Source organism: Uloborus diversus, chromosome 1, assembly GCF_026930045.1.
Source record: "Uloborus diversus isolate 005 chromosome 1, Udiv.v.3.1, whole genome shotgun sequence".
NCBI lineage: Eukaryota > Metazoa > Arthropoda > Arachnida > Araneae > Uloboridae > Uloborus > Uloborus diversus.
The window spans coordinates 160,832,716-160,860,041 of NC_072731.1; the positions used below are offsets into that span (position 1 = coordinate 160,832,716).

General features: G+C 30.9%; 1 protein-coding gene across 1 annotated transcript in view; it reads left to right on the top strand.

Moving 5' to 3' along the window:
• Positions 1–27,326, top strand: part of LOC129216614 (serine/threonine-protein kinase SMG1-like) — a 248,709-nt gene that overhangs the window by 144,883 nt on the left and 76,500 nt on the right. The window contains exons 46-55 of the mRNA XM_054850834.1: positions 675–749; positions 846–943; positions 7,613–7,790; positions 7,847–7,966; positions 10,407–10,675; positions 16,164–16,337; positions 16,445–16,544; positions 17,461–17,601; positions 23,777–23,881; positions 25,387–25,472. Coding sequence (XP_054706809.1) covers positions 675–749; positions 846–943; positions 7,613–7,790; positions 7,847–7,966; positions 10,407–10,675; positions 16,164–16,337; positions 16,445–16,544; positions 17,461–17,601; positions 23,777–23,881; positions 25,387–25,472 — 1,346 coding nt within the window. The remainder of the gene's footprint in view (positions 1–674; positions 750–845; positions 944–7,612; positions 7,791–7,846; positions 7,967–10,406; positions 10,676–16,163; positions 16,338–16,444; positions 16,545–17,460; positions 17,602–23,776; positions 23,882–25,386; positions 25,473–27,326) is intronic.

Consider the following 27,326-nt stretch of genomic DNA (forward strand, 5'->3'; position numbering starts at 1 on the left):
TGTCGATGTTTTAGCATTTTGCTAAACTTTTTTTTCTAACTTTAGTTTTTTTGCTAAAGAAGTTTTAAACTCAGCTTAAACCCTGACATGGATTGACCCAAATGTAATGCAGTGATACGCAAAAACACAATACAAAACCTCAAATAGTTTGAAAAACCACACTCAATGCACACATATAATTTTAAATATTTGTTAACCTCTATATTTTCCCCTAAAAGATGTTATTGACGGCGAGTGAAAAGTGGTAAAAATCACAAAACGCTGCTCTTCATATCTCTGTGAATATTGGTCGTACTAATTTCAAACTTTTTGTGTTGGCATTATTTTTCAAGGGAGATTTTTTCCCCTAAATATAAGTTAAAGGACTCGGAGCCGGTATAAAAAATAACATTTTGTATTTTTTAAATTATTTTTATTTTCACTTCAAACTTTCAAGTATACATCTAGAGCTAACGGTTGTGAAAATAAAGGTCTTGCAGGTTGAAACGGAACACCCTGTATATACCTATGTATCTGGCTGTTTAAATATGATTCTCATATCCAAATCTTGCAGAAGGGGGATGCAGGACTGAATGTCTAGCAAAATCACTATCCCGTGCAAATTTAATTGTAATCGGAGAAAAACATTCTTACAATATTTTAGAATTTTAACTACTTTCGTTTTTATTTTTCAGAGTAATAATATTGCTGCTGTTTTGCGTCCTTCTGAAGTTTATTACAACAAATTAACCCCACTTTTGAAAGAAAAAGTAAGTATTAAAATTAAATACAAGTTTTGTTTTTATTAAATACTCATGTAATTGGAATTCGTCTGTGATTAATCTTATTTAATATTTCGCTTTTAGAGCCTTAACTTGGACAATCGTAAAGAATGGCCTCTTTCTGTGATGCTAGAAGTTTTAAAGCAATTAATGGAAGAAACGCCTGACAGTTTGCTAGCAAAGTATTAGTTCTTTGACTTATTTTTTATAATGTATGCCTTCAAACCTCGTTACCACGACACCTGGATATGCCGGCACTCCAGATGTCATGTCAATTCTTCGAGGTCCCAAACATGTGGTATATAATCTTAATGTTAAGTGGCTCCGAATTTCTTGATTATGTTTCGTTGTGAAACTCCAGCTACCATGGCTCATTGCGCTGCTTAGAAAGGATGAATTTTTCTTCTCAATAGAAATATATTCTGGGAAATAGTGAAAATATCGGGAAAAATAAATCATAAGAATTTCTGAGAAGCAGTAAAAGACTTGCTCACTCATGCCACCTTGAGAATGATGTGTACATAAGCTCTGAAAGCAACAGATTAGCATGAGGGACTATTGAAATCAATGCAAAGCTGATGAATTTTAAGCTTGACTACAGAAGTAGCAGGGGAAAAGAAAAGGCTATTGCTACTTTCAGCTCTATAGGTTGGTAACATTAGAAAATGAAAATCCATGGTTAAAAGGTGGGGATTAGCAGTCAATCAAGTCAGATTGTGGTCAAAAGTGAAGATTGCTTCTATTGATTTCTTTCTTGCTAATAATTACAGAAATTTTTGTTTTCTTTTTGTTTTTACACTTGATTTTAAATATAATTTTATCATTAAATATTGTTTAAAATCATGTTTTTTAAGTAGTCTGTCTGGTTAAGACGTCACTCCGGTTAGGCGATATTTTGCAGACAGTCTCATGGGTAACTGAAATGATAACGAGGTTCGACTCTATTCAGGCGTCAATCCAGGATTTTTTTTTCACTACTCATTTTTGTGATAGTATTGCATCAGTATTCTATTCTTGTGAAAGTTTTTTTTTATTTTATCAGCATTGATTTTATAATTTTTTAAAGGCACATTCTATTTTTTGTTAAAGAAAATTGGAACAACTTAAACATTACTTTGAAAAATACAAATGTCATCTATACTATTATTTCTAACGTTTTTTTTTTTATTTTTTTTTGGGGGGGGGGTGCTAAAATCCTAAGAGGTATGAAAAATACTATTGTATTTGAGCTTAATAGGCTTTGTACTGTGTACAATTCAGGAAATCATCAGAAAAACAGGTGCCCAAAACTGATTCTAAAAGATTGTGTTGGTGCAATTTGGCAAAAAACACAGGGTTGCCACTCACCTGGAAAATATGGAAAACCTGGAATTGTCAGGGAAAATGAAACACCTAAAATGGTCAGGGAATTGTCAGGGAAAGTCATAAATTATTGAAATTTCTGCAAATGTCAGGGAATCTCTCAATTTTTGCATCTGATGAGTGAAACTGTTGCATAAAAATGTGGAAGTGCAGTAAATGTTGCATTCCAGATAAGCGAATTTTCCTGATAGTTGAGAGGAAAAAAAAATCAAGCTCATTTTTAAGTACTAAATGTAATAAGTAAAATAAATAAATAAATAATAAAAAAAATCCATATGTAAATTATGAAGTTCTGATTTATATCATTACATTTTATTTTGCTTCTTTTGGAAAAAAAATCAACCATTCATTACTAGTATTTTTCGCAAAATAAGTGTGGTCGTACTAGCATTTTAATAGCGTTCATTCTATTTTTTTTTCATGAAATGAATGATCATAAAAATTTAAAGCCTTCAAGATTTAGCTTTTATTGGTTAAAACTTTTTTTTTTTTTGAAACATGCCAACATTTTGAAAGTGACTTTGCCGAAAATTGCTTAGTGTTTGATTTTTCAGTCCATATGCATCCTTCAAGTTTTTCCATCATTTCAATGGTTGGAAGTTATTTCAATTAATTCTGGATTAGAATGACTTTATATATTTATTTTTACAAACTTCGAGTTTGGCACTCTTGGCCACGTTTTCCACGTCCAGCTCAGTCACTCCTATGCCGGGCTGATGAGTGCTAATAAGTACAAAACTGCAGTCCTCGGCTGGAAATGACTGAGCTGGCGGTGTATTTCATGTATTATTGAGTTAATTAGCAATTACATTTTTTTTTGTAAAAATACTGAATTGTAAAAAATGAGCATTAATTTTTTTTTAGTTCTTCATTTCCTTTTAAAGCTAAGGATTTGTAAAAAAAATCTTTCGAAAACAAAAATGAAAATCCATTTTAGAAGAATAGTGTAATAATTTTCTATATTCTTTTGTATTAAGAATATGAATTTTAAATTGAATCATCATTGCAGAGAATATTTATAGCATATATTGTTATTTTTGAAACAGAATGAACTATGATTTTCATAAATCCTTGCTTGCCATGTTACGATTTTATCACAATGCGGATAATGTTTTCCCATGTTTATGTTACAGTCGAGAATTGAGGCAATGTCGATGTTTTGGAAACATCCATCGTGGTTTTTGTACTCTCTTTTTACTTCCTTTTCCAAAAAAGGAAGTATTGTATTCGTGAAAAAATTTTCACTCAAAATTCGGCCTTAATTTCCATTTTGCTCATCCCCGAATAAATGTTGTTTTTTTTTTGACCCAACCACACGTGGATATATGCCTAGAAACGTAGAGACACCCGAAATATCCATTTTGACGACCCCTGAGTTAATTACAACAAATTTTCTCATGACGTCCGTATGTACGTATGTGTGTATGTATCTCGCATAACTCAAAAACGGTATGTCCTAGAAAGTTGAAATTTGGCACGTAGACTCCTAGTGGGGGTCTAGTTGTGCACCTTCTCTTTTGGTTGCATTCGGATGTTCCTAAGGGGGCCTTTTGCCCCTTTTTGTGGGGAAATCATTGTTAATTTCGATGTAAACTCAAGTAGTGTTATAATTTGTCAGACACTTGGCGATATATTGCCAGTCGTTTGGTCGCCAAGTTTTGTCGCCAACTTGGCGAAATTTGGCAATTTTTTTTTCTTTAAATTTGGTTTTACTTTGTCCACTGTTGGTGATATTTAGAGAGTAAACAATTGAATCACATTAAAATTGCAAAAAATGTGGAAATGACATTAAATTGGAGTAAAAGGAAGTCATGTGATGCGCACATCAGCTCGTTTTTTTTTTAAATATCAATGTTTTTTAAAAATATGTCACTCCACTTGTTGAGAGTGTAGTATCAACAGGGGCATGTTGGTCAAAAATTTGAAAGAGAAGTCTTGTAGCATTATGAACTGACGGAATGCTGTTATTCATGCTGCAAGGAGGGGGGGGGAGATTAAAATCAAATGAGATTTCTTAAAATATGCTCAGTCATCTTTGCTAGAATGGTCCCTAGTACATATCATTATGCAATAGGAAAAAGTTGCAAAGTAAGAAAAAGAGTTAAAAAAAGTGCTTAGAAAAAAATTTGAGTAATAAAAATTGCATTGAAAGGGAAACAAAATTTTGCAGAACATAATTGCAGAGATTTAAAAATGAAAGTATTAATTGGAAATATCTGATCTTTCAGAGCATTTTTAGTTAAATTTCAAGTTGGTCTTAACTAAAGACGTACCGAGTACTCGGTAACTACTCGGTACTCGGCCAGTTTGCCAAGTACTCGGTATTCGGCCATATTCTGATCAGATACTCAGCCAATACCGAGTAGTTGCAAAAAATTGAATATTGTCCAAGACAGATACTAAAATTTATATTTAAAAAAAAGAGCAAGCATTATATTCTGCAATAATTTACGATTAAAATTTATAAGTCAAATTTAAATTTTGAGAATAATGAAGTATGTAATGCTTCAATGGAATAAATCTTTATTTTAATTTCCCCAAAGTTAATAAAACTTGTTTATTAAAGATTATGCAAAAAAAAGGTAAATATAGAAAATATGGAATTTTTATATTAAAAATGGATTTTTGCTACAAACAAAAATTAGTTATAAAAAATATAAAAATACCTTTGTTTAAAAAAATTGAAGGAAATAAAACAACGTTAAAAGCACAGTGCAGGAACACTGCAGACACATGTTTTGGTGTTACAAGGAATTCCTTTTTCAATTCACAAAATGGGAGCTCGTGGATTTAAAGGCATCCGACAAAAGTCGGATTTTTTTGTCGAATGTCTTTACATTCTTTAGCTCACATGTTATGCGCTGAAAAAGACGTTCCTTGTAACGGGGGGGGGGGGGGGCAGAAATATGTGTCTGCAGTGTTCCTGCACATTTGTTTTATCTGCTTTTAAAAAATATTTATGTTTGGCGGACTAGAACTATAATTCATTGGTATACAGTGAAACCCCTCCTAACGGACACCCCTCTTATGCGGACAATTTTTAATTGCCCAGTTCCAATGCAAATAACATTATTAAATCCCTGTCCTGCAGACACCTCTCTATTGCGGACAAAAAAAATTGTCCTATTAGTGTCCGCATTAGAGGGATTTTACTGTAATTTGTTTTAATTCCAACTTGATTAATCATACCTTTTATTTATTTATTTTTTATTTTAAAAATAATTTTTTGGTAAAATTTTTGACACAAACAAAATTGTTTATATAATGCGTAATTAAATTTCAGCAGGAATTTAGCTTTAAAAACTATTATATGGACAAGGAGGTTTATACTACTATTCCAATAAGTTCAAAATTCATCACATGTGTGTCGGTGGTTCTTAAAACATAATTGGTACTTGGTAACTCGGCCGAGTCGTGAAAGGAAGAGTACTCGGTAATTCGGCTATTCGGTCAAAGTGCTACTCTGTGCGTCTCTAGTCTTAACTTAACCCAGATATTGATAACAATTATCGATAATGTTTAAAGCATTTTTTGGTTAATAGGTTAATAAGTTAGGTTTATTTACAGTAAAAGTTATATTGTATTGATATTAAACAACGTAAGTTGACATACATTATCCTGGAATGTTTCCTAAAATCGACTGGAAAACCTGGAAATGTCAGGGAATTTATTCTTGAACTTCTGTGGCAACCCTGAAAACAGCTGAAAATGAGTTAAAATACTAACAAAAAGCTGTTACCTGAGGGATTGTTTATATATTTATCACTTTAGCATTTTATTTATGAATTAACTGTATTTTAAACAGAAAAACAAGTTTTCTATTTTAAAATGCAGATTTTTATGAAACTTCAGATTTTTTAATATTGTTTTGTGACTGCCGATTTTCAAAATTAGTTTTGTGAAGCTTCTGATTTTATTACTTGATTATTGTGGAAAGTACCGGTTTTGAAATAAAGTTTTTGTGAATGTAACGGAAAATGGTATTAAATCAGCCTGTATTGAGCCCTGGTATTTTGTATTTATTTGTACAGTGTTTGATATGCACACTATATATATACCAGCATAAAGTTATTTAAAGTCTAAATACCAAAAACAAATATATATATACATTTTGTGACATCCTACCTCAAAAATGTTTTCCTAAAAACGAAAATATTATGTTTTGACCTCTTTTTGGGCCCAATATTGAAACAAACTCCAATTTTACCAGAAAATATGTGATAATGTCCTTATAGTAAAATTTAACTAGCTTTCATTTAAGGCCTAAACAAAATCTATAAAAATATCAGATATTTTGCAATAATTAAAAAACAAACAATCGGAAAATTTTATTCTTGAAGAAATGATGCAAAAACTTTTCTCATGGAAAATATGAGATCATTGGAAGAAAAGAGAAGTTTAAGAATCATATCAAGACTTGAAAATGTGTTAACATGAATTATATATGCTGAGATAATATGCTGGTTATTAAATAAAAAGTTAAAGGAGTTTAGTTTTTTTTGATATTTGATTTCCCTTTGCAGGCAGCTTAAGCTTTCCTTCCTTTACTCACATACCCCTAACGCTTAAATTTTCAGTCGCAACTCGCAATTAATTTTTAAATGGGTAGTATATTTGATAAGAAATGAAATTTTAATGAGACTCGGCTATCTGAAGAGGAACTAGCAAAAACAAAGAGAATGTTAAATGAAGATCAGAGATCATCGTTTCTTTTTGCTAGAGAAAAGGAAATTGTCCAGATTCTTTGTGCCAAATTTATAGCTACAACGGATAACCTAGAAAGAGGAAGGCCTAGCTCTATAGCTTTGGGTAGAATGCTATTGAATGACTGTACTTATTAAAAAAATTATTTTGTAAGAAGGAATCAACAATTGAAGACTGCAAAACAGAAAGCAAAATGCTTTCATTCTTTCTACCAGTTAGTAACTTTTTTGACGCTTAAAGTGCCCACTTATATTTACGACATATCTGAAACAGCAAATGGTCTAAAAAGAAATTTTATGTGAAAAAATTTTTGCACTGCATGAATGCCTCTTTATTAAAATTTTGCATGGAATATACAAAAAGAGATAGAGTCAACATTTGTTGCATTGGCACCTGTTGTCTGAGCAAAACTAAACTTCCTAAAAAGGTAAACTTAATATGATAGAAATAGGGAAAATAATTTGGATCAAAGAAAAGAAATTTATTAGCAAAAATCAAAGTTTGATAAGCTGCCTCTTCATTGTATTCATTTTCTGAAATTTTTTCTGCATATCCCTAATTATCCATTTAATGATGCATTGTTGTTCTAGTACCCTGTACTTGAGACTTCCACTGCTGAAAAGATCAGTCTCAAGCAGCTATCTCTTCTCTTTTTTTTGACTATTATTTTGCTTTGAGAAATTATGTATTTTAAAACATTTTAAATTTGTCTTTTACCTGCTTGTTTTTGGTGCTTAATTTTACCCTTTGTTTTCTCTTTGCAACTACTTACTTATATATTTCAGAGAACTTTGGTGCTCATGCAGTAGTGTTCTTGAGTGGTGGAATGTAACTCAAACTTACAATCATTCAACTGCTGTTATGTCCATTATTGGTTACATAATTGGATTAGGAGATCGCCATCTGGATAACGTGCTAGTTGATTTATCAACTGGAGAGGAAAGTAGTTTTTGTCACATTTTAGTTTTACGAATAAATGTTTATTTAATTATTTTTATAACTAAATATTTTTCTTTTAGGTGGTACATATTGATTATAATGTGTGTTTTGAAAAAGGTAAAAACTTAAGAGTTCCTGAAAAAGTGCCTTTTCGGATGACTCCAAATATTATGACAGCATTGGGGCTAACAGGAGTTGAAGTAAGCAGATATAGTTTTAATTTTATAAAAATCCATATTTTCTGTAAATGTAGAAGTGTATCAATGATTCTTTTCTTCTAATAAACGGAGTTTCATAATTTTCAACTATAAGATTTACAGAACTATGCAATAATCATTATTAGCCTTTTTTTATGACAAGCATAGAAATACAGGACTTAAATTGAACTCGCACCTATATAAATTTTTAGATAAATTAGTTATTTTCTATATGGTTTGTGCAATCTACAGCTTAGAAAGTAATAAGTTATGTAGGGAGTCAATAGTAGATATTTCAAGCTTGCTACATAATTGCATTAATGCTGTCGTATTACATATGCATACTTTTTCACATATACAAAAGAAGGAATGCATATGTTATTTTCATTGCACAATCTTCTGGGTCTTTTGTTTCGGATTGTTTTCATTTCATTCAAGTATTTATCAAGCTTTGTTGCAAGGTAAATTAATTAAACCTCTTCATGCTTTTTAAACTAAAATCTTAATTAAAAATTATGTGCCTGGTTTGAAAATATATGGATTTACTACTTATAGTGTAAAAGTTACTTAATTAGTTAAATAACCATTTATAAAAATAGAACAAGTAGAAATCGCTCCTAGCAAGTAATCTGGTGGTGAAACATTGTTTTTAAAAACATTTTTTAATAAAAAGTAAGTAACAATAAATAAATAAATAAATAAAATAATGCAGCTTTGAACTATTGCTTCACAGAGAATGTCATCATTCTAAGTTCATGAGTCTATTGCATCAGTAGAGAAGTTTGGATTTTTAGCGATAGCCGAAGCTCTACTCAGCATCCGTCTGATTGGTGGAGACATGATGACAAAAGGACTCTGAATGTAATCCAACACCTTAAATACTTGAGTCAACGTCTTAAAATTACTTTTTAGTGGATACTGTCACATGTGGATCTATATGGAAATGAAGTTGCTGACAGACTGGCACGTGATGGGAGCCGAATGGTTTCTCCTCATAAAGTGCCATTCTTCTTCAGAAATTGCAACCCGAGTCAAGCAAAACATCTGCTCCGCTTGGAGAGGGGCCCCTACTCATGAGGGGTACAAAGCAACCCGCCCCGGTGCTGCTTTACTTAGGGCAAACAGCAGAAAAGATCAAACAGTACTGGCCCGGCTGTGAAGCGAACACACTCAAACACAAAGACATGTGGCTGGTCTCAAAGTTTTTCCTCTATGTCCCAAATGCAAATAGGGTCAAACCGCTCCTGCCCATATCTTTTCCTGCATTGGTTGTGAAAAGGTTCTGCTTTTCTCCAACCCTGTAGCTGTTTTGGAGGGTTTGAAAGTGTACGGGTTCATGGACTTGGTGTGATGTTTCTGTCTACCAAGTGGGATAAGCAACAACAACATAAAATAATGCAAAAACTGGCTACTTGAATTTTATGTTTAGGTTGTTTTGCCTTAACTAACAGGTTAGACACTGCAGAATTATTGTTGTCTATTCAGAGTTCAGCATTTTTTTTTTTTTTTGGGGGGGGGGGGGTTGATCGGTCACTATATTTTCTTTTTCTTCTAATTTAAAACGTGTGGGCTTAAATTATAAATTGCATTTCATTATGTCTTTATTTTGATTAGAATAAATACCTGAAGTCAAATGTCAGATTTCATTGCTATGCAGATAATTTTATTAAATTTCCAATGATACGTTAATTTCTTTCTCTTAATAATTACTGTCCAGCATTATTTCATTGTTCATATATTTTATACTCTTTTGTATTTATGATCAATTAGCTACCAATTAATTTTCAATCGGTTTTCTTTTTTACAAATACACAAATTGATCAATGGTCAACAGAAGTCTGCCAAAATGGTCCTATTTGCATTATCATTCCCCAACAAAGGAACAAAGAGCACCTGCCTTCTTGAAACTATTCACTCTGTTGCCAGTCATTTCTGCTTTTATCAAACTTCTGTTGCCTTCAACTCCTTTAAAGCTATATTTTTTGTGAATTCTAATATTCTATTTTTGTAGCTTACAAACTCTTGACCTCTGGTTCATCTTTCAGCTGAAAAGTTTTAACTTGCCAACATTTTCCATTTTAACAATTTTATGACTGACTTATGGTTGTGCTTTCTGCTCAAAAATTTAAACTGTCTACAATTTCCTTGTTAAAAGTTGGGAACAATGACTCTGGTTCCTTTTTGTTTACAAATGATCAATATTTTCCATTCTAACAAATTTAAACAACTGGATAATATTCCCTTTGATTCTGCTTAGCTAAAACCTATGCCATATTGTTATGTCTGGATTCATTAACTAAATCTGAAAATCAGCTGGTTAACCATGAGTTCTTTCCAATGAGATAATATCTTAAAGAAAGAAATGCAAAGTAAATCGCTAATTCTTAATGTTACCAATTTATATTGTAATTTCTGTTCATTCTGTCATTTTTCTTTCCATTAGGGTGTATTTAGGATATCATGTGAACATGTTCTTAAAGTGCTAAGAAGAGGTCGCGAAACTCTGCTGACATTACTGGAAGCTTTTGTATATGATCCCTTGGTTGATTGGACCCCTGGAAACGAAGGTGGTTATACTGGTTCAGTGTATGGAGGAAGACAAACTTGGGTCACTGAAGCTAAACAGACAAGGCAAAGCATGGAAATAGACATTGCTTTGTCTATGTTTGCCATTAGAGTTGCTGAAATGAAGGGCGAATGGCTCAAAAATAGGTATTTCTCTTTTCATTGTGAAACAATTTTCACGATGTTAAAGGGCCATTCCATCAGAAAGCCGCTATTTTTTCCCATATGCGACATTTCATGTATGTTTTAGAAGGTAATGATTTTTGTTTTTTTTGCGTAAGAAATCACACATATACGTTTGTATCTTCTTAAGCAACAAAATTTTGTTCATTTTCAATTTCAATTATTATTTTCAATAAAATATATGAGCTGTCATGGGCAGAACAGAATGTCTGTTTTTCCATGGAATGGCCCTGAAGAGTTGAATGAACAAAATTTGATACTTTCAATTTTATTATCGGTTAAAATGAATCAGGATTCGTACAAGTCATATAAATGCTTATATAGGTTTTTGTCACTAAGAGTCCCTAAAGGTGCTTAATTTTCCTCAGGGTTGTTTGGTTTAAACCAAGTGGTTTTTTTAAAATGGGTTTTTTGAAAAACTGAATTGTTTCCCCCCTAATATTTCCATTAATTGTACAAATGATAGGGAGATGTAAAATCCAATGAAGGCTAAGTAACCAGTAAAGCTTTAGAGATATAAAGAGATATAAATTACATATTATGCATTTGCAAACTTTTTTTTTTTAACGTAATGCAAATTTGCTAAATAGTTTTACTTTTCGTTTTTTAAATTAATGCAACTTTTCTCATAAGGTACATAAACATAAGGCAGACCAACTATGTTTTTTTAAAATTAGATAGGGTAAATCCTATATGTTTGTTGTCTTTTTCTTCATTTCTCTTTTACTTTTCAAAATAGCCCAAAAAGCATATTTAGTCAAAATTTCATTTTGCTACTTAATTCGCTTAACTACGAGTTATAGAGATAAATCATGAATCATTTAAGCAATCTGTAGTATATATAAATCTAAACTCTGTAGGATAGTTAAATGACAAGGGGAAAAAACTTCGCGCTCTTTTTGACATCCACAATAAACGACGTAGTTTGAACAAGAAAAAAGAAAGATGTATAAAATTTTCAAAGTAGAAAATATTTGTTAACTCTGTGCTCTTATAACAAAATTTAATGTCAAATTTTCACCTCTTAAAAACTTTTTAAATCGCAATGTAATAAAAGGATGGTGTATGAATAGTAGAAAAATAAATTAACATTAATTTTAATAGTAAAATGTCTTCATTATTGAAATGTGTTAAAAGTATAGTTTCATTTTTTGGATTTGTATAGTAAAAAGTACGGAATGAATTAGGATTGGAAAAAAACTTCAGAACTTGTCTTTTTATTTGAGGATTTTAGTTGAAATGATTTTTTAAAAAACAAAATTGTATTCTTAAATGCATTAAACCAGGAGAAATAATGTCTGCAATGAAAAACATAATGATTTTTTTAAAGCCTATGTGTCCTATTTGTGTAAGTGTTTTCAATGACACATTTACGTAAACCTGGTAGCAGAAACTGGGAGACGTGCGTCGGCAGATTTTTCAGTTGCATGCAGAAAATTTTAAAAAAGAACAAAAAGAAAGAAAAAGAAAAATAATAAAAAAAAAGAAAAGAAAAAAGAAATACAACTTGGCAAAGATCGTTCAGACATCCTTTTTTTGACCGGAAAAAAGTTGGATGCTTCAGCATTTCAGCTAGAAACATAGTCGCCATATTTGGTCATTCACAAGATCGAAGTAGATAAGATGCTTAAGAGCTTAAGTGTTCAAAAACAAAGCAAAATTGAATGTTTTATTTAACTGCAAACTAATGAAAATAACTTAAAATGTGCAGCAAATTGTTTTTATTTTATTTTTTTAAGTAATTTTCTTGAGAATGAAAAGTTTTATAATTTAAAGTTTCACCTTATCCTAATTGCTTTGTATGCAAAAGCGCTAAAAACTTTTCAACTGAAGTGTAATCTCATGAGAATTCTTATTTTTAAATTACTTTTTTACAACAAATTAAAAAAATTATCTTAATTTTCGGCATAGTCGCCATGTTTGGTCATTCTCAAGATGTTGGTACGCTAGACTCTTTAACCCGAAAGAACGCACGCTACTCGGACGAACACCAGAACGTGCAAGGGGTGTCCGGCACCCCAGTGGAGAATTTCCATAATTTACTAAGCAAAAGTTTATTTTTCACTGTGTTTTTTAAAACTTCCTTACGCCAAACATAATTATTACTTTAAACTTTGCAAAGCAACCTAGTTCATGGGAGATTTTTGCGAAATTAAGACCAAAATTTGAAATGTATTTCATATAAATAAACACATTAGTTGATGCATTCGGTACACATGGCATCAGAATGATTTTTGAAAAAAAAAAAAGTTTAAGCATTTTAAACAACAAGATTTTGTTGTCGTTCTTACTACCACAGATATAACAACACTTGTATGACACCTTTTTTGTTTTTGGAGTAGGCTCCATTGAAATATTACCTCTCAAATTTTGGTTTTGTTTGATGCTTGACATTGCTCTTTGATCCGCATGGTTTTTGACTAGCTGAACAGCGAAGTCTTTAATGAAGGGTCTCTTCCTTTTTAATACTTATTTGAGAATCTTAGATTAAGAGCAGCAAAACTCTGCAGTTGAATGTAGCTATATTTAGAAGAGACAAAAATATCACCAGTGAACTTTTTTTTTTTTGAAATCCATGCCGTAGAATAAGCAGCTAGCCAATAAATGTCTTCAGTTCATCTTTGCTGATGTCATTGGCATTTCTTTATCGAGAAAAAATATATCTAATTCTTTCAATAGGTATTAGTAGACTTCATTATAAAAACCAGAATGCTTTCAAAATAAAATTGAAAATGATTCGGAAGGTGTTGAAATATTACTCGCGGGTTTCGTATTTCCCAGAAGTTTCTAAATAATGCTCTTTTCTGGTGTTCTTATGTTGAAACTGTATTTTTCTTTCATCCTTTTTGTTGGATCATCTTTTCCAATGGAAAAAGTTTCTCTTTTTCGACCAATTATTTCATCTTCAGAATTATGGCAACTATAATTTAACACTATTATCAGGCTCCTCATCGGATTCATATATATATATATATACATTGATCGTCAGTGGAAACTTCATCCAACAGCTATTGCAAATGTGCCATACTCACACCATTCATGTAGCGCGACATTTTTGACGAAAATCAGAGAATCACAAGGATGCGCAATTGGTGTTTGACACCCCATATAAGGAATTTCAGGAAAACAGCTGCAGGAATGCACCCAGCAAACATACCCTCCATTAGCAAGTGACCTTCAAACCAGCTACACCGAGATTGATCCATTTTCAATTAAGGGATCTTAAAAAGTTCGAGTAATAAAGTTCTGTGGGGTGTCAAACACTACCTTGCGCATCCTCGCGGGTTAAGTGCCTACATTTTCATAAACGGAATTGGATGTTTATTGCAATGCAAACAGTTGAAAATTATGCAAAATATGTCTTTTTTTTGGGGGTAATTCTTAATTATTGGCTTGGAAAATGCAAAATTTTATCTTTAGAATATTATCTTACCTTCATTGCTTTAGAGACTAATGTGCTAAAAACTGACTATTTCATCTAAATTGTAGTTTTTAAGGATTTTGAATTAATTTCTACTTTTACATAACAAATTCAAAAATTTATTTAGAATCATGCATTTTTCGTGTAAACGCCGTGTTTGGTCATTCGCAAGATGGAAATAGAAGAGACTATTACTTGCCTAATTTTCCAAAAACAGATTTTGATGTTTACCTCAATACAAACTATTGAAGATTACATAAAATGTACAATAAATCATGTTTATTTTTTAAATGATTTTCATAAAAAATGAATTATTACCTGTATTTGTTTGGAAGCTTTGCTATAAGACATTCATCTAAAATGCTGTTTCCTGCCAACTTCTCGTTTTCTCATTTGTTTACTTATTCATTTTTTGAAAAAAAATTCAAAAACCTATTTTAACTTAAATTTTACACATTTAAATAAATATGTTTTTCATAGTGCGCAGAATTCTATTTATTTTTATGAAAGTAGTAAAAACTGCCCCTCCCCCTTTTTTTATAGTTTAAAACTCGGCGACAGTGGTGGCCACTAAGTTTTTTAGGTCTAGCGGCCACTGGCCAGTTAGAAAATTTCTGAATCTTGACCTTTACTTATGTATTTTATGAAAACTTATAATAAAACTGATAATAATGCTGCAAATTATTTTCAACTGTCCAAAATAATGTTGCAGACTGGCTAGAAAGTTTTCTGCTACTGGGTATGTAAATTATTACATGACCTGTAACTTTTTTTTTTTTTTTTATCTTTAAACAAAATATGTGTGAATATTTTGATTTTTGAAGTTGTGTAATGTACACCAGACTTGTGATTCATTTGTAGGGAATGCAAAATAATTTCTATGCTGAGAATACTTGATTTGAATTTCACTTTTAATTATATATTTATCATAGAAAGCTATAATTATTATATATTAATGTTTAATTTATAAGATTTTATTCTTGGTCATTTATAATGATATTTTAACTCTCACAATATATTATTTTTTTGATTATTCATTTGTGCCAATTTCTATTTACTAAATTTATGGTACGTTTTTAGAAGATAATAATTTTCAAACAATATTTCTCCTATAGAAAACACTACTTATGAGCAAATGAAAATAGGAGATTTTAATTTTAAGTATTTAATTAATCATCAAGTAATTAAGTACAAATGTGAATATTAAATATTTATTAACAATTAAAACATTAAATATTCATGAATTTCCAAAAAAAAAAAAAAAAAAAAAAACCTGGTTTAAACTAAAAAAAAAAAAAAAAAATTTAAACATTTTTTTTTTTGTTAAAAAAAAATTGCCTGTAAAAACATTGAAAATGCATGATTTTCTAAATGTTCGAAAACTATGTTTCTAATATTATAATTTGAAACTTTTATGATGTAACTAATTTTATCAATAAAAAAGAAAGAAAACATTTAATACTTTTGAAATTAAAAACAAAACTTATCACATGTTAACTCATTCTCCTTTCTTTTTTCGCAACATAAGTATTATTATTAGCATTTATTATTTATTTATTATTTATTTTTGAGTTCATTGTGTGTATAAAATCCTGCTTTGTTTGACTCTTATGCTAAACTCAGGGTTTAATCTGGGGAAATCTTAGAGCCTTTATTGATGCATGGCCAAAAAAAAAAAAAAAAAAAAGGTAAAGATTATTGCTGTCATAAAAAAAACAATGTTATTTTGAAAAATTTAAATACGGAAATGTTTTTGTTCATAAGTTTATGCAAAATGTATTCATTCTTTGAAGATTTAATGTGGTGAACCAATTGAATCTGTTCAGTTAGTTGGAAATAAAAATGCAGTTAACTTAAAAATACAGTTTTGGAATATACTGATACATTTTTTATGATTTTTTCCCCTTCTCTTTCAACTCTATTTGATTTCAAATGTACTTTTCCGACAATTTTGCTTTGTGTGAAAATGATTATGTATCAAATAAATTTTATCTTTTCCTTGTTGAAAATTCCCTAATGTTCACTGTGTAGGGATGAGCTTTTATCAGCTTTTCCAAAGTTAGAAAGATTGCTTCAGGAGTGGAAAGAAGCACAACAGCAATTACAAATAGCCGAAGGAGGACTTCAAGATGCCTGTCAAGAAAAAGCTTTATTGGAAGAAGCTCTTGCAAATTCAAGTCATAGTTTATATGCACTTCCTAAGAGGTTTTTATGCACTTATGTTTTTTTCATCATTGCTGTTTCTTTTGTAATTTTCTCTTTTGAGCTTCATTTATTGTTTTGATTTAATCATTGAAATTATTTTTTTTTAGGTATGATGAAACAACTATTGTCAAAACAACTATTAATGCAGCCAAAGAAGCTGTTGGCGAAAAATTACTTGAATGTAAAAAGTGGCACAGTGTTCATAGTGTAAGATTTTTTCTTACAAACAATTTACAATTTAATAAAATAGATTTTATTACAAATCTATTTTTTAATTCAATAAAATCTATTTCATTTTTAAGCTTGGGGTTGGTTAGAACATTAAATTTGTGTGAGTTATGCTACACCAGTGGTTTGAGGTCATAAAAGCACCCTTTTACCAAGTACATGCAGTGTATATACTAATTGAATCTGTAGGCCAGGAGGTCCTGTTGTTGTCTTTAGCAGTTTGATATTTTAAAGCTCCTCACTGTTATAGAGCAGCTTTTGCTAAAACTCATCCCATCTTTGTAAAATTTTCTTGAACAGCTTAGCTCAAAATAGTGAAGTTCAAGTTTTAATGCTGCTGATCCAAAAAAAGAAAAAGAAAGTATCACCACTTTTTTTAGTGTATTTTTCACTTATTTGTGGTTACATCACTCATAAACAGATTTTTCAGATCTACTGGACTACATTGTAATATAAAAATATAAAATATCTGCACACAAAACTCAAAACTATCAGCACTTATGAAAAACAATACACAGTGGGTAAACAATTTTTTTGCAAGATACTGTCTTTTGCTTCAATCATGTATCCATGAAATCAATGGGTGAACTTTTCATCAATTTACCTACCTATTTTGAAAACGATCCATCTTTTATATTGATATTAAATAACAATTATCAGGCAATGCACAAATCTACAGCAAATGTATTTGCACAGCAACAAATGCATCTGTGCAAGGCCTGGGCCTGTGCATCTATATTGTCTCCTTACCCTGGACTGAGCACATTACAGGTACTGATTGTGTTGGGTACTCCACATCAAGTGATCTAGCAATGCTTAGTTATTTAAGTTTAAGACATTTTACTTATTTCAATGCTTTTCATTTTTAATGAATGTTCTTTCTCTTTGATATTAGGAATCGTTATCCACAGTATGTGGTGCAGAATTAAGTAAATGGTGTGCTGATGTATCAAGTGATAAAAGTATGGATGCATTATCTGTCGCTCCGGTAGTAGAATTTCTTCAGACTGCTGGTCAAGGTCAGCTTGTGCAGCAAGTATGTAGTTTGACCTGATGTATGTTTTTTAACTTGTTCTCAAATTAATTTCTTTATTCTTGTGTGTTTTTAATTTCTTTCCTGATATTTGTTAAACACTTCAGCTTTTTTTCCCTTTGGGATTTTTTTAGTGAAACGAGATTTCATGTTTTTAGTTTGTCTGAAACTGTTAATAATCCACATGATGTATATTGTCTCTCTCTCTCCCCCCCCACCCCTCCATAAATTTACTCAAAGCTGAAGTATTGAATTTAATATTCAACATGCTGTTCAGACTCAGGATAATTTTGCTGATCACTTCTCATTTTTTCCAGTATATATTATGGTTTTTTGTAACTTCTGATATTTATGTCTTTGTTTTATCATAACTTTCATCTCAGGAAAATCTTACAATTATATTATTTCTAATTTCTGATCTGAAGTGAAGTTTAATTGTTTTATTTAGTCAAAACTTCACAATTAAAATCCGGCAACATCAATGTGTTAATACTTTTACAAAGATTGTTTGGCAAGCTGTGTTTTCTTTGCAAAGTTTCATAGAAAATATATTAAGTTTTACATTTAATTTTTCATTGCACTAATATATATTTCTTTAGACTTTTTTTCTAATAAATAAAAAACTGGATACACTTTTTATATTTTACGTGGCAAAGATGAAGTGGGATTTTCTTTTTGCTTTCTTATTCCATTTTTTAATTAAATTCTTTTCTCTGCGAGGGGAGGAGGGGGGTATAGATTTTTGTTTTGTTGTAAATTTTATACTGTTTTTAATTATCTTTATCGCTTGCTGTGATGGGGGGAAAGTAGAAAGTTTAGTTTTTTACTAAATGTGGTATTTTTTGTTCAATTTGTCAACTCTATCTCCCATTTATTTTTTATTATATACAGTCAACTCCTGCTACAACGCTATTCAACTTACGCGAAATGGCTCTAACGCGAATTTTTCGCGAGTAATGAATTTTAGAGCTGGCGCGAAATTTTCGTCCAGAACACGAATATTTTTGGAAGGCAGTATCGACTTTGTTATTGGCTACTAAATATTGATTTCGTGATTGTTATTACATCCTTTTAAGCATCACTGACAGTGAAAGTTCCCACACCAGACTAGTCTACGCATCACGTTGTTAGTGTATCAAAAAACCACTCAGCACCTTTCATTTTTTTAATTCTTAATATTTAAGTGGATTTATTATAATGGCATCTTAGTGGCACCTTCATCTAAAATTTGTGAAGATGGGAAGAAAAATTACAAAACATCGACGGTAGCGCGACAATAAGTATAAGTGACTCTTCCATACATACAATTAAAAATCAAAACAAAAAGATATCCGTAAAAGTTCAGAACTTAGTTTCAATATTGAAGCTTGCAGAGCATTCTAGAGAAGTAAATATTATGAAAATGGAAGCTGCTCTTGTATAGTGAGTTAAAGAAATCAGGAAGAGGCAGGGTTGGGTTTTTTGCCGGCAAAAAGGTATTTTTGCCGGGACAGTGGAAAAAACCATGGCAAAAATGGAAAAAACCGGCAAAAATAGAAAAAAACGGCAAAAACCTAATTGCAAATTAAGTAGCATTATATTGTTAATCAAGAAATAGTGACAATATAATATAAATAATGCACTTTAATATTTTAGCTATGTCTCTCCATGTTACTTCTAATTTATAAGGTGAAAAATAAATAAAAATAAATGTTGGGATTGCAAAACTTAAGATTTTAAATGCTTGCTAAAACAATTTTTTCAGAATGAGCCAATTCCTTCAATGCTAAAACAAAGAAAGAATGTTTACTTAAGCTTAGTAAATTAATAAAAAGATTGAATTCTAATTATATATATATATACTAGCCGCCTGCGGTGATCAGCTGGTCCGCCTTTTTACGCAATTCGCTTTTTGCGCCAGGGTTGCCGCCTTCGGCGGCTGCTTAGACAATTTAGCGACGGTATTAATCAATGTTTTTCTCTATATCACAATATTATCATTTGCCTTTTTACGCCAATGTTGACTTCTTCGACGGCTGCTTAAAAAAAATTGTGGATGGTATTAATCAATCTTTTTCTCTATACATCAATATTAACATTCGCCTTTTTGCGCCAAGGTTGCCGCCATTGGCGGCTGCTTAAAAAATATTTGTGTTGAATAAAGTATTTTCTAGATCTATCTCCCGTTATGTCCTTTGGAATATTTTTCAGGGAAGGGGAGGGGAGGTACAAAAGGCATACTCTTCATGCAAATTTTGTCGGAAAATAACAAAAAGCATTTCCACTTTTATGTGAAAGCATTGTTTTTTCAAAGTCATGGTGTGTGTGTGTGTGGGGGGGGGGGGCTATTGATCCCCCGTTGAAGTTCCTCTATTTCTTACTGTCCATCTACTGTATCCACCTCTATATTTGTCCACCTTTCTTTCTCTCTATCTATCTATCTATACGATCCAAGCATATCTACCTCTGATGGTAATTAACAATCCTTTATATGTAAAAAAAAAAACGTTTTTTGCCCACTTAATATCTCTCTATCTACCAAACATAACCACCAATCCCTACAAAAATCATGCAAAAAAAACCGCGGGCTTTATTTATTTACTTAAAATTACACGTAAAAAAAGGCTCTATGTTCCCTGTAGTGTCCAAAAAGCAGCGCTTGCAAAAGTTTAAAAAAAATCACCGATTTTATTGAATTAAAATGCGCAAAAATATTTGACCAAAAATAAATATAGCAAACAGTCCAGAAAAAAAAAAGTTGGAAAAATAAAGATCTAAGAAATCTCTGAACGTTTAAAAAATAAAAAAAAGTGAAGAGAAAGCAAACGATTTCAGTTAGGTCACGTGATTAGGAAGTGCGGAACTCAACCAGCAATGCTTACAGGTCCTGTCGCGTTCTGCATTTAAAAAATTGTAAAAAAAAAAAAAAACTTTTGCGTATTTTTAAAAACTTTTTTCTTCTGAAGGGGGCGGACTGTTTTTACTATTACCAACTAAAATTTTGGAATTGAGGGCTCAATACTTTTTGCAGGATGGGTTTCGAAAAAAACTAAACCCAGAAAAAAATGTTAAATAAAGGTTTTTTTAAAAATTTATAAAAAATACAAAAATTGCTCTATCTTCAAAATTTTTTCCTTCATCCTATTTAAAATTAAATTTTCTACACTATAGTACAAAAAATATTTGTGTGGTGTGATTGGTTGGGGTCTGTGAGGTAAAAAGTGCAAAAAAAAACGCATAAAACATTAAATAACTTTTTTCGAATTAAAATATCAAAAATCGAAGCCCGAGGTGCACATCTTCAGCAAAACCTGCACCAGTATACCAAATTTCATCTTTCTATGCCTTACCGTTTTCCTGGGATGCGCGCCACACACACACACATATACACACACACACAAACATCTTATTTTATTATATGTATAGATATGCATAGATTGCATTTATTTCTTTTTTCATTCTCTCCCCCCCCCCCCCAAGCTAGACGTTTTGTTGTATCTATATTACGTTACATTTCATAGTTGTGCTCATTTAAGTCACTAAAAACAGCGAGATTTTTTTTTTCCCTTTGTCACTTACTTTACTTTGTTACTTTTGGCACACTACGGGGAATTTTGGAGATAATTTTTTTTTCTCTACTTAAATAAAAAAGCGGTTTTTTGAGTGATCTTTATTTTTATTAGGAAATGAGCTGGGAGGTTAAAATAAATAGAGATGGATGAGAAATTTTAGAGATAGATTGTAAAGGTACATAGCTGCCGAAGGCGTCAATCTTGGTGTAAAAATGTGAATTTCACAAAAAATATAGAGATGGATTGATTAATACTGCTGCCAAATTTATTTAAACAGCCACCAAAGGCGGCAAACTTGAATTAAAATGGTAAATAACAAGTTAGCCGAAAAGCCGCCGTAGGTGGCTGCTGCTTGCATAGAAAGGTGAATGGCGTAAGAAGGCGAACCAGCTGGTCGCCGCAGGCGGCTAGTCCCTAATTAAAACAAAAAAAAGGAAAGAAAAAAAGCAAGCTCTGCCGGAAAAACACGTGGTCATTACGTCATAAAATTAGAAGTAAGCTATATAGTAAAAAAAAAAAGATTAACATTGTTTGCGATTAAGATTCTGTTGTAAATATCGAATCGAAATCCAAGTAGTGACGTCAGAGCCATAGAAGATTGAAGAACGCTTTTTTCCACTGATGCATGAAAAGACATGATTTGTTCAGCATTAAAAAAATTGTAAAAAAAAACTATTGCGTATTTTTAAGAACTTTTTTCTTTTGAAGAGGGCGAAATGTTTTTACTATTACCAACTTAAATTTTAGAAATGAGGCTTTGATACTTCTCGCAGGATGATATTAGAAAAATATAAAACCCAGAAAAAATGCAAAATAAAGGTTTTTTCAAAAATTTATAAAAAATACAAAAATTGCTCTATTTTCAAAATTTTTTTGTTCATCATATTTAAAATTAAATTTCCAACCCTATAGTATAAAAAATATTTGTCTGGCGCGATTGGTTCGGGGTCTGTGAGGTTAAAAGTTCTAAAAGTGCTAAAAATCACATAAAACATTAAATAACTTTTTTTCTAATTAAAATATCAAAAATCAAAGCCCGAGGTGCACAACTTCAGCAAAAACTACACCTGTATACGAAATTTCATCTTTCTAGGCCTTACCGTTTTCCCGGGATGCGTGCCACACACACACACACACACAAACATCTTATTTTATTATATGTGTACACGCATATATATATATATATATATATATATATATATATATATATATATATATATATATATATATATATATAATCACTTTTTTTTATCCCACTAAGATTTTTAAGCTATTTAATTAATAACAGAATATTTACTTGAATAAAGAAAAATATTAACTTTTCCTCACTAAAGGAATAATGCATTTACATGCAATGCAGTACAGTACCTAAAGATTTCTGCACACTAATCGTATTTCTTCAAATGTGTCCTGCATGTTCTGCTGCAATTGAGATATTTCTCAAATTTTTCTTTTGTACAATCAAAAATACGAAACCGTTTGTCAGTTGCTTCTCTCACGAAACTAGTTTATTGCTATACCATGCTTAAACAACAAATAGGTTTTGATAAGGATGGTATAGACTATAATGATTTAAGTGATAGGTATTTCAATCTAAAGAAATGTGTATTTTGCTTTTTAATTACTTTTATTTCATTTATTTTGTAGTTGTATCTTGATTAAGTATACTTTATATAGCTATTTAGTATTCTGTAAAAAATGCTATGATAAACAAGCTAATTACATTTTCATTGTAAGTTAATTATTTGTCTTAGATGTTATAAACTTAAATTTTATGTTAATGTTTAAAAATTTAGAAGTAAAAATGCTCCATAACTTTAAAAGTAAGTTAAACTTTAATTTTTTTAAACTATAAAAATAATTAAATTAAAATTTTATCAAAATCTTTCCATGCTTTTACTTTCATATAAAAGGAAAAAAAAACTGTCCTTAAGTTATTAACACAAAATCTATTTTTGCCACTTTGGCAAAAACCTATTTTTGCCGGGCGGTAAAAACCGTGGTTTTTTCCATGGTTTTTTCCGCCCCTGGCAAAAACTTCCCAACCCTGGGAGGGGCTGTTGCCTTAAATTGAAACGTTAGAAAAGAAAAGGCGGAGCAACCATATTTTAAAATGTATTAGATAACGATCTGATCATGGAGCATAAATCATCATTATCTTCATTTTTTAACTCCTAAATATTGCAACTGTATGTACTGTACAGTTCTATTATAGTGCAACATTTTATTATTACTAAATATTGTACGTACCATGTTGTTTTATTTTATGTCTTTTCCTCTTATTGATCATTCATTTTGTGCATCTTAAAGTATATTTAATGTTGAATAAAAGTTTTTTTTTTTAATACAGTAAAAGTTCAGTTCTTTATGCAAGAAAGTAGTGTATAGTTGAGGAATGTTTGAAAGCAGTTTGAGGGTTGTTTATAAGTGTCTAAAAGAATTTGGTATGCTTCTAAAAAGAATATATTCATCTATTTTTTTCGCAACGCGAATTTTCGACTTGCGCCAAGGGGTCTTGGAACGCATCCCTCGCGTAAGTCGAGACTCGACTGTATTTTGAAAACATCTAATATCAAGATAAAAAATGAATTAAGTAAATTCATAATGTTTCCTCTTTGATATTTCAGTGTGAACATGCTGAAAGTGAACTTGCTGCTGCTGTTCAACAACGTCGCTTAACTATGAGAAATTGTATTGAACTGTTGACTACTTATGCTACAATAATTTTACAGGTACGACATATTTTTGCATACATATTGTTCTTTATGCTAAATTATTTTGGGAGCTTTTATAATAGTTTGGGGGAATCTCTCTGCTGAATTTAAGATAGTATCTGACCATGCCATTGCATTGCTGCCCATTAAAATTGATACACCAAATAAGAAATGCAAATTACAAAATTATATTTATTGGTTATGTATATTATACTAGAAATAACAAATGGTTACATTTTGGAAAAATTCGGAATCATAAATCATGTAAAATATGCAGAAGAATCACCTTTGGCATCAGCATTTAATCCCTGGGCATCAACCAGAGATTGAATAGCACTTACCCATACAGCTTCCAAATGATGCCACAGTTCATTGAAAGTAATAAGTGACATTAGGTGATGGGCCCTCTGCACCCATTCATCAGATGTTTTTAAATCATGAGACATTTGGGGAACATGATAGCCAAGGCAGCAGTCAAACATTATCTGTGCTAAATAAGGTCCATGCAGTAACGGCATCAATCTGTCATGCATTATCTTACTGAAATGTAGTTTTCACAGCCTTGAATAACAAGAGCAGAAATTTGTATATCTACCAAAATTTAATACTTTTGTTGAAACTGCTGTCAATGCGCACAAAAAGTTACTGAAACTATGAGAACTAACACTAGCAACCGACTGATTTATAATTTTTAATATACATGCAAAAAAAAAAAAAAATTATGGCAAAAAGAAGATAAAGCAAAAGCTACATGTTTTTTGGAAAGGATAAATCATTGAAATTTTAACTTATGCTCAATCAGAAATGCCTGCTCCATACAATATTGCCTTCAGATTGTTCCAAAAGATTATTTTCTTCCAATTTTGCTTTTTCCGTTTTGTTCTGCTCTGCTTGGAAGCCTTGGTCAAATGGTGGTTCACCCTTACAATGAAATCCAGGTTGCGCTTATTGACAAACTGGACAAAAATTTTGTTGATTCCAAGACCTATTACCTCCATAAATTTAAGTATTGGTTATAAAAACTTTGTTGAAAATACATGCTGCAGTAAGACATTTTTTCCCTGTTGTAAATCTTTTTTTGGTGCCATACACCAAACTATGGAGTTGAAACACTCATTATTATTCCGAGTGTTGAGATTTATCTACTGTAAAGTAAGGGAAAAAGAGGTAAAGGATATTCATGAAAGGAAAAAAAAGGCAGCTGCTGTATGAGCAAACAAAGCCGTGTAAGAGGTTGGATCAGTAACGAATTAGTTCGCTCAGGTGAGTCACATTTGAGAGACAGTAAAATACAGTTAGACTGCTTAAATCCCTTCAAAATGTTAAGAAAATATTTTTCAACTATTTACTATCTAACAATGTAAAATATATAAGTACACACACACACACATATATATTTATTTATTTATTTATTTTTTATTATTATTATTTTTTTCCCCAAAATCTCAAAGTAGAACCCTGCTTTAAGTGATATTTGTAGATGTAATTTTTAAAGCACAAAATTGTCTATTTTTAAATTTCAGTTTGGGCCGAGTTATAAGGAACAGAATAGATGCTTCAAGTGGCAACAGTGGCTGGAAAGTTTACTCTCTGATTTCTCGTCTCTCAAGTAAGTTAAATTAAAACACATACTTTTATCAATGTTCTAATAGATTTTTGCTGAATTTCGACATAGTGACTGGTTTTTTAAAAGAAAGAAGCTTTCAAATGTAACTGGAAAAATTTAAATGCCATTAATGAAGTAAAATTTCTAAAAAAAAAAAGTTGTTATTTACAACTTGTTTATTTGCTCACCAAATCAAACAGGGTGATTCAGAAAAGAAAGGCGAGGTTTCACAAGGCTACCGATTTGGGAATATTGTACCTACACTACTATTGTTCTCTTTTAAATGGGAATTTTCAGACTTACTCTTATTACAGTTTACTCTGATTTTTACTCCAATCTTTCTAAATTATGTCAACGGCACTGTTGACATAATTTAGAAACTGTTGACTTCCTTTTGATAGGGATTTTCAAGGTTTTATGTTCTCACTCTAAAGGGACATTTTAGGAATTACATTTGAATTAAGATTTGCTGTGACTTTTGATGCTATTTTGGGATTGTTGCCTTTACAATTTTAGGTGTGTTTCTTCTTACTTATTCAGGAAGAACATGATTCAAAAGATCTCCCCATTCCTTTCTCTGACAAGAAACTATGCGATTATTTTGAAAGCTGGCATAGCGCTGGCCACCATCTGATGAGGATCAGGATTTTAAGCAAAATATTGACTTTATTTAAGAACTGTTGACCTAATTCGAATGGGAATTTTAAAGATTTTCCCATGCTAACTTTTTAACTCCTATATATTATCCTGATTTTTATTGTGTTTTTTTTTTTTTTTTTGTAACTATTTGATCTCTGCATGTGTTGGCCATTATCCTAAATCAATTGACAAAATCTACATCAGGGTGGCGACAGATCAGGGAAATCGGGGAGATCAGGGAAAAGTCAGGGAACTTTATTAATAAGGGAAAAGTCAGGGAAATATCAGGGAATTTCGAAAAAATTACAAAAAATCAGGGAAAATTGATTTTATGAAGAAAAAAAAATTGTTTTTTTGCTTTACAAAATTAAGTACTCTGATTCCCTAAGCATTTTCTGCCAATTATCTGTTCAAAAAAAAAAGTAAATTTAAGGAGGTGCGATTATACACTGCTACATATTTGTGCAACTTTTTTCCTCAACGTCAAAGTATTGAATCTTACTTATTAACCACAGGATGATCTTTCTAAGATTGTTTCTGTGTCTGTTAGGTTGTTTATTTTACCTAGGCTTGAAATTTCCTTTCACGCTTTCAATGCTACGTAAAATAAACAACCGTAGAGGCAAAGAGGAAGCTTTCATTAATGCCTTAGCTTCTTTGCTTTTATTCCATAGTTTTGAAGTTATTAGCGTACTGTAATCACGATTTCAAACAAAAATCTTGGTTTTTGAATTAATACTGATAAAAGTTTAAAAGTTATTACTTCTTCGCGCTTTTAATTTAATTGCAAAAATGAACTTTCAATTAAAAAAACTTTGTTTTTTGCCGTTATACTACTTGTTGTCGCTGCAGATTATAAAGGTTTTCTTTTCTTCAGACTTAAATGATTCTTTTATTTTGTAACCAAGTTGTATTCTTCTTTTATAAATTTTGAAATTAACTAATTGCTTTTTTTTCTTGCATTTCAAAGTTGTTTGTTACAAAGCAATCAAAGATTTTTTTTCGTTACATACTGAAATCATTTGAAATAGAGTTAATTTGTGTACTTAAGTAAATATCTTTATTTTTAATTGTTAAAATGTTGTATTCATTCATTAAAACCTATGTTCTTGATTAGAGAAAAGCTCCCTATGAATGGATGTCAAATGGTTTCATCTGTTTTGCATAAATATGTCAATTAGTTAGATAAGAATAACTATATTACTTCTATTTGTTCAC